The sequence below is a fragment of the Erpetoichthys calabaricus genome, chromosome 15 (genome assembly GCF_900747795.2).
Source record: "Erpetoichthys calabaricus chromosome 15, fErpCal1.3, whole genome shotgun sequence".
NCBI classification, from domain to species: Eukaryota; Metazoa; Chordata; class Cladistia; order Polypteriformes; family Polypteridae; genus Erpetoichthys; species Erpetoichthys calabaricus.
The window spans coordinates 23,136,897-23,145,574 of record NC_041408.2 but is presented as its reverse complement, the minus strand read 5'-3'; the positions used below and the strand labels follow the sequence as shown (position 1 = coordinate 23,145,574).

General features: G+C 35.6%; 1 protein-coding gene across 2 annotated transcripts in view; it reads right to left on the bottom strand.

Moving 5' to 3' along the window:
- The window catches only part of LOC114665604 (echinoderm microtubule-associated protein-like 6), a 352,025-nt gene that overhangs the window by 153,286 nt on the left and 190,061 nt on the right, over positions 1-8,678 (bottom strand). For both annotated transcript variants that reach the window (XM_051919661.1, XM_028820199.2), the window contains exons 17-18: positions 8,489-8,589; positions 2,146-2,348 (exon numbers count right to left, since the gene is read on the bottom strand). In XM_051919661.1, the coding sequence (XP_051775621.1) occupies positions 2,146-2,348; positions 8,489-8,589 (304 nt within the window). The remainder of the gene's footprint in view (positions 1-2,145; positions 2,349-8,488; positions 8,590-8,678) is intronic.

The following is an 8,678-nucleotide window of genomic DNA, read 5'->3' as shown; positions in this document are numbered from 1 at the left end:
TAGAGGTTACATAATAATTCATAAATATGAACTGTTGTTTACAACGTAAACATAATTCGTCGTGTATAGTGGGATTTGGGCAGAGTAACTGCTACATGAAAGACAATGACTTGGTTGTGTTCCTACAAATACTATCCACATATTTCATAATAAGAAACCATGGATCACCAGTGACATTAGCAACAACTTTTAAAATGGTAATACAGAAACATGTAAGAAATAGAAATGTGAGTTCAGGAAAGCAATCAAAGTGGCTAAGCATCATCATAGAAGTAAACTAGAGATAAAATATTGCAGCAGTAATAATTCTTGCAAACCTTGACAGGATCAAAAATGGTTACAGACTACAAAGTAAAACCTAATCCAATCTCTCGATGAACTTAATGACTTTTTACGGCCACTTTGACTGTGATAACAAGCAGCCTGTCATTCAAATTACTGCAGTACCACATGGATTCATCTTTCTTTGTATCTGTACATTAAATTAGAATGACTTTAAAGTGGGTTAATATCCATAAGGCATCTGGTCTGGAAGGAATTTCCAAGTTTGCTTTAAAAACCTGTAGTAACCAATTAGCTGGCGTCTTCAGTGACATCTTTAATATTTCACTGAGAGAATTGGTGGTTCTTTCCTGTTTCTTTGAGCAGCTATAGATCAGAGGGACTAACTCCAAACACAATGAAATGCTTTGATAGACTTGTGCTGGAACAATTTAACATAATAATTCAGAGAGTCATGATCACCTTCAGTTTGCATGTCGTCACAACCAGTCCACAGAGGATGTCATATCCCTTGTATTCCAAACCATCCCAGCACATCATGATAACAAAAACTGCCAGAGTCCAACTTTATAGAATACATGTTCAGATTTAACATTGTTGTACCAGAAAAGGCGACTACCAAAAATGGGTTTTGGACATTCTAACTGGAAGATCTCAGCATGTGTGGACTGCTGGCATTGCAACTAGTATAACTGTAAGAACAGGCACTTACATTACACTGCACAGTGTAGCATGCGGAGTCTCATTTGATACTCCGTGTTCAGCTAGGACTGTGTGGCCAGGCACAGTTCAAACTCTTTCCATCATTATTTTTGTTGATGGCATCAAAATCATAGTTCTGGTCACTAACAATGACATTACAGCTTATATAGAAAGAAGAATTTTATCTGCTGACATTAACTGCTGTTCTGGAACCACTTTAATGTCAGAAAAACTCAAATGTTTTTTGAGTTCAGGAAGCAAAAGGCAGACCACATACAGTAGCTGTCTACAGCAAAGGACATGCATTTGAGAGAGTCAGATGCTATAAATATCTTGGGATGACCATCTTTGATGAAATGAGGTGGGCACAACATATTTTAGCTGTTGCCAAGAAGGATCACTGATAACTCTGCTTCATCAGACACCAGAGGAAAGTGCAGATTTAGCCATCTGATTTCTATTACTTCTACAGGTGCAGAGTGGAGTACATCCTCACTGACTGCATCACACCCTGGTATGTTACCTTCACCACCCTCTGCACTACTTTATGCTGAGCAGGTAACGCAGAATATTACTGGCACCCAACTGCCTTCTGTTCAGGACATAAATAACACACACGGATTTTGAAAGGCCCTGCAGTGGGCTGGCACCCTGCCCGGAGTTTGTTTCCTGCCTTGTGCCCTGTGTTGGGTGGGATTGGCTCTGGCAGACCCCCATGACCCTGTAGTTAGGATATAGCGGGTTGGATAATGGATGGATGGACTTTGAAAGGCAATTTCAGCAAAGTCTGAGCCATCCTGTACTGTGGCTTTTCTCACTTCTTCACTCTGGCAAACGATACAAGACAATTGGCATGCACACCCCTAGATTCAGGGATAGATAGTTTCTATCCACAGGTCACAAAGCTACTGGACAGCCAATCATAGTAACAAATATTATAACATACGCATATACAGTATATAAACAAATACTTGAAAATATAGGATGTGTATATTATATATAATTGTGCATATACAATAGCGAGTTTTTTCTTTGCACTATACACACTTGACAATAAACTTGAACTTTAAGAAGTACCATTTTTGCCATTTCATTACTTGTCTTGGTCTATTTTTAAATAAGGAAAATATTAATCATTTATAATGTAACAAGGTACTTTACCTTATCCAAAGAATACATTGCAAACACTGGCCCATCGTGGGCTTTTATTGTTTTAAGCAAATATGTGTCTTTCCAGATGTAAACATCACCAGTTGCTGCTCCTGAGTACACTAAATCTTCACCACGACCATGACACACACACATCATTGTTTCTAGTTTCCCTGCATTGCCGAAAGTTCCTCGCTTGAAAGTAAGGCCACCACCTTTGAGATAAAACAAAATAAAAAAACGACTAGATAAATACTTTATGCTATTTATGCATTATAACTTTGATGTGTTATACATTCAAATTGATGGACTTAAGTTTAATTGGCTTCATGCAACACACAGTAAAATTAACAACACTAACTTTAAAATTTCAATATTAAGACTACAATTGAATATATATAATATATACTCAAGAGTGAATAAATAAGATCTACAAATGTTACAAATGATACAAATGTTCTGTTAATAATAAACAAACAAAATCCTGTTAAAAAGTTAAACATATTTATATTGCTTAAGGACAACATGGAACAGGGCAAGAACTAACATTGTATACAAACTCACATTCATTCATTCTGAGGCAACTTAGTGGTACCAATCAACTTACTCCTGTACGTGTTTGAAATATGAGCTGAAATTGGAGTATACACAGAAAATCAATGGAAGCTGCGCCAAATAATGACTGGGCTGAGAAATGAAACAAGTTTCCCACAGAGTAAGGCAAGAGTATTAGATAATACACTACCATGTGAAAACAATCACTAACAACTGTAAAATACAATAATATCAAACCCACATTTACTGTATGTGTAAGACGAAATTACAACATTTCACAAATTACTGAACCCTTTATCGTTGAATTTTTCCATTGAACCACTTTCCATCTACAAACTATACTCCTCATTCCAATACCAACAAAAATACGCTTGACCCACCAGAAAAAGCTCAACATAAAGTTATATTGGGTCATTATAGGTTGGTAATACTTAAGGTCCGAAAAGAAGAAAGAAAGAATATAAAAAATTTGAATTCCCAATAAAAAGGTTAAGAATTTTAGAAAAACAGATAAAGGAAGGTGTCTTGAGTAACTTCTGGCAGCTGACTTACTTTGACAAAGTACAAGAAAATAAAGAATGGTATAACAGAAGACACTTGGAGATTGCCCAATATGTTATACAGATTTTAAGTAATATATTTTATTATGATAAGTAAGCATGCCCTCTAAAAGTAGTTGAGGAAAAAATAAACAACCAACAACTGGTTGAATGTAACTAAGAAAATCAAAGACAAATGGAAAGAATTATTGATACAGGCAATAACTAAAGATTTAGACTGGGCTGACAAAATAGTTGGAAGTAAAGTTACCTTTTAAAGCTACCTGATAAAGAATTAACAGAAATTGTTAATCAAAACATAATAGCAGTTACTCAATTAAGATCATGCTGTTTTGATCACAAGAAAGAAGGGCAGAATTTCTGTTTCAGTGTCACAAGATTATAATATTTATCGTTTTTTCATTATTCTTTATCTTTGTGATGGAAAGTATACACAGGGCTATTCAAAATCAGAGAGCAGATTTTAAAATTAGTATTTCAAACAAACTGTATAAGACAAACACATTCAGCACATCACTGGATAGAGGAAAGTTCAAAGTTTGGTCCTATGGTCCTTGTGGTTGCATGCACTCAACAGGAGCACCATGTGTAGCGCGACAAACATCAAAACGGTAGACCATTTCTTGCCACACACGAGTCAACTGGTCCCTAGTTACTGAATTCACAGCTTTCTCAATTCAATGTCACAAACCTTGAAGATTAGCGGGCATAGGTGGAACAAACACTCTTTCTTTAATGTACACCCCATAGGGGGTAAGGTCTGGAGACCTGGGAGGCCATAGACGATGAGCAAGATCTTGTTGTCCACCTTTTCCAATCCATTGTCCTGGAATGGTGCCGTTCAGGTAATGCCGGACCTCCAAGTGGAAATGAGGCAGGGCACCATCTTGCATGAAAATGAAGTCATTTGAATCTTCTTGAAGTTGAATTTTTAAACTTTGAACTTTCCTCTATCCAGTGATTATACAGTTTGTTTGAAATACATTTTTTAAATCTGCTCTTTTATTTTGAATAGCCCTATATTATTAACTGATATCCAGGAAGGCTATCTTAATAAAGTTAACTGAATTTTAGATATAGGCATTTATACTTTACTGTATAACCTAATGTTCTTTTATTTCATTTTGCTGCGGGACACACAGGTAAATCAAACCTTTGTCAATCTGTGTGACATATGGTCTAATTCACCTCAAAACTGTACATTACACACATTTTTTCACTCTGACTTTCCAAAATGTATACAAATGAAAAACCTTAACAGTAAGCTGTGTCTAAAGGCACTTGCTTCGCTGGACCAAGCATTAGGAATGTATCAAGCTCAGATAGCATTAGAACACAAACTTCACTTATTTGTCAAATAGTCCAGGGTTTAAAATAACCCTGAATCCTCTAACAGTTACACCCAATTAATGAACAATCTACAGTGACAACTTACACTATGCTGCTAATACGCCAACTTATCTCTGCTGCAAGAATCCTAACACAACTATCATAACACAATGGGAAAAGAATTTCTCTATTTTAGTTAAAATTGGAAAAAGCAAATTCACTTTAGAATTTGGCAGGTTACATGGGGAATACCAAAATACAGGAGAAGCACCAAAATGTCTGAGCAATGCTACCTTCAGTGCTTCCCTCTATTTATTTATCCTTCCCCCCTTTTTGTAACTGCTATGTAATAAGCACTGTGTAGCAAAATACACAAATAGGACGGGCCAGTGGGTCTTGGCATGAAAAAAAGGGCCAGCCTGAGTTTGACAATGAGGGACTTCGACTAATTATAGTAATATCCTCACTTGCACGGTTTGCGAACAATCCAAAAGACAAAACTTAATTTACACCTCATGAATGAATCTGACTGCTCAGTCTGTAGACCTTGGGATTTGAAAACCCAGGTGAACAAAATGTTTACTTTTAAAAGGGCAGAGAGGAGGTTTAATTTCCAACTCTTCATAAAAGTAAAATGTGTAATCTTATAAATGTGGAAGTGTGTCTGTCTGTCCGGCCCGGAACAACGACTCTATTTTTTCAGGAAGCTAAGGAGAGCTGACCTCCCCCAGAAGCTGCTGGTTAATTTCTATAGATGCATTATAGAGAGCATCTTAACTAACTACATGATGGCCTGCAGGTACAACAGCTGCACCAAGGCTGCTAAAGAAGCCCTGCAGCGGGTTGTAAAAACAGCAGAAGGCCATTATAGGGACTGAACTGCCATCACTCGAACTCTTGTATAAGACTCGCTGTGTGAGAAGGGCCAAAAAACATTCTCAAGGACAAAACTTATCCTGGAAATTCTTTGTTTGAGCTCCTCCCGTCAGGAAGACGCTTTAGGTCAATTCGAGTACGCAGAAACAGACTAAAAAATAGCTTTATCCCATCTGCCATAAACTTTCTGAACTCTGAATCTCCTCAGTCTGAAATCATTTTTAATTGAACATGTGCAATAAGCTATATTGATAATGTGCAATATACTAATGTATTACAATATAGAATATGTAATGTACTATCAGGTGCAATAAAAATTTATGCTGCTGTACTTTGAGCAATAATAGTTTGCTCTGGTTACTCGATCACTTAACACTGTATACGACATATTTGGAGTTATGTGACTTTTCTTTAAATGCACGTTGGGGCGGTCACAAAAAGTAATTTCGTTGTGTTACACAATGACAATAAAGTGCTTGAACTCGAATTTGAAGTGAGAGGTGGAGTTGGGGTAAGGGCTCTACCTCCAAGGAAGCACAAGTGCGGCGAGCACATCAGCAAAACGAAACCTCCCAAGAAAGACAAAGTCACTTAGCCGCTAATGCAAAAGTGATGCTAGCATGCCGGCAAAACGAATCCTTCTAGGAGAGAGACACCCAGAGTAGTTCATTTCAATTACCTGACATCTCTATATTTCAATTTTTTTCTGACAATTTCAATAGTTTCTAGGACCCCAGGCTTTTTACAGCACTGGCTTACACAGCTAGTCATAATATAAACATATGTAAATTTGCAGCTGAAATGTAATCAAATGCAAATTATCGAGACATAAACACTTATTTCTAAAGCTATACCAGTTAATATATTACTTAAAACTGTTCAAGAAAATTAATATTGCCTTTACCCATCCATTTAAAAAAACTTGCTTAATACATGGTTCAATTCACTTGGACGTGGAAAGAAAAAAGTAACCATTATGAGCTTACAGTTAGTGCATAAAAACTGCACAAAACAATTAGAAACAGCGGAACTGCATACTGTACAGTGAAGAATTACATTACAGTTCTAAGGAGGAAAAACATGAAAGCTGTAAGATATGAAAAACATATACTTCGACACAAAGCTAGAGTTCATACATTATTTTTTCATAAAAACAAAAAACAAACAAACAGGAAGGGAATAAAACACTAAACCACAAACAAATAATAAACTTCACATTATAAATAGTATATTAAAGCACTAGAAATTCTCAATAAACTCAGCTCTTTCAGTTGCAAAAATGAACAGGAATCCTCAAAACTTTTGGTGATTCATTATATTTTTGAGAGAGGTATAATGCATGTTAAGAAAATGCTTGTGCATCTGAAATGATAAAACAGCTAAGTCTTCTTAAATAATTCAGTGTAATGATGCAATTTCATTAGTCCTTCAGAATTCCTTCTAAAAATATAAAGTGCTATCTGTGACTAGTTGTGAGAAGTCTCTCATTTATATTTGCTGTAGATTTTTACGTGGTTGCACTGAGTTGTTATTGAAGTGCTTATTAAAGGTATATGCACGACACCCTCTTGGTGTCATAATTTGTTATTTTCCTCACAGCACTAATCCTCATTAGCTGCATTCAGGCCTTTTGAGTTGTGCATTTGCTATACCAGACTGTGAACCAGCTTGTTGAGGAAACATGAGAGGTCCTAAGTGTTGTGAAACCAAAATACTTCAAAATCCACCTACTCTTAAAACAGCAACCTCAACAGCATCAACAGACACTAGATTTAACAAATCTGCTAAAATAGGGAATCCCCTACTGTGTTTTTCAGATGCTTTGCTTTTATGCTTTAAACATTTAACTGTTCATTTCATGGGTTTATACTGGGACACCACCAGAAATATAGAAAGCACTCCTATCTAATTATCAGGTTCTGGTTTACTCAAGGACAGCTTCTGCATTATTTACTTATAGCATATATAGTACTTGAAACCTGCCATCATGACCCCTCCTGTGGAGAGCTTATGGGAAACCTTTTTCATAAAAGGTCTCTCTTCGGCAAACTACATGCAACCTGGGTGAGTCAGTGCAAGATGCTAGATGCAACAGGTGAATATTTCTACCGTGTCACGCCAAAGATTTGTGAAGGAACAGCAATTACGCAATATAATTTGAACAAACTGTTGCCCCAACTCTGAACTATTAGTTCTTGATATCCTGCTCTGACCTGAAGGGACAACTGACAAGAATTTCCAATAGTTGTTATAGTGTCCAGAAATCTTCCTCACTGACACATGAAAACAAGTATAATATTTACAAATGAAACAAGACATTCAGCCTATCTAAATTGTATGGTTAGCGAACAGCTGTTATCCATTGCCTTATCCACTTTAATTACATGGTTGGTTAGTCGGTCTTCAGATTTCATGATTCTCTGTGTAAATAAACATTTGACATTTCCCATCTTGAAAGTGCTTTGTTTCTATTTCCACTGGTTTGCTAAAGTGCATATTTGCTAGTTATTTGAAAAAAAGTAATTTGGAGTAAATTTGCTAAAGTCTTTATATATATATATATATATATATATATATATATATATATATATATATATATATATATATATATATATATATATATATATATATATATATATACACACACACACACACATAGGGTGGTCCAGATCTAATTATGCAATTTTCATTACACTATAACTTAAGTTTATTACATAGAGAATTCACAGCACCTGCACTGCACATAGAGATTTCACTTAAAATTCTTTTTGTTGCCGATAGATGGCAGCACCTGCCCTGCATTCCAAAATGGTGGGGAGATGGTTGTCAGTCGGACAGTTGCATAATTAGATCTGGACCACCCTATACATTATATATATATATATATATATATATATATATATATATATATATATATATATATATATATAGATATAGAGAGAGAGAGAGAGAGAGAGAGAGAGAGAGAGAGAGAGATGCACATATATATACTCACACATACATACACACATATAAGTTTATATATACATACATACCAACATGTTGCCAGAATTTAATGTGTTTCATTCCAACTGTAACAAGTTTGTCTGCATGATGAGGGTTGCATTTCACAACAAAAAGTTTATCCTTATGCCCCCTGAAACAATGGAACATTTAAAATTGGTTAAAATACATTTATTTTATATTACATGACTTTATGTAATTATTCAAAATAATTACAACTGT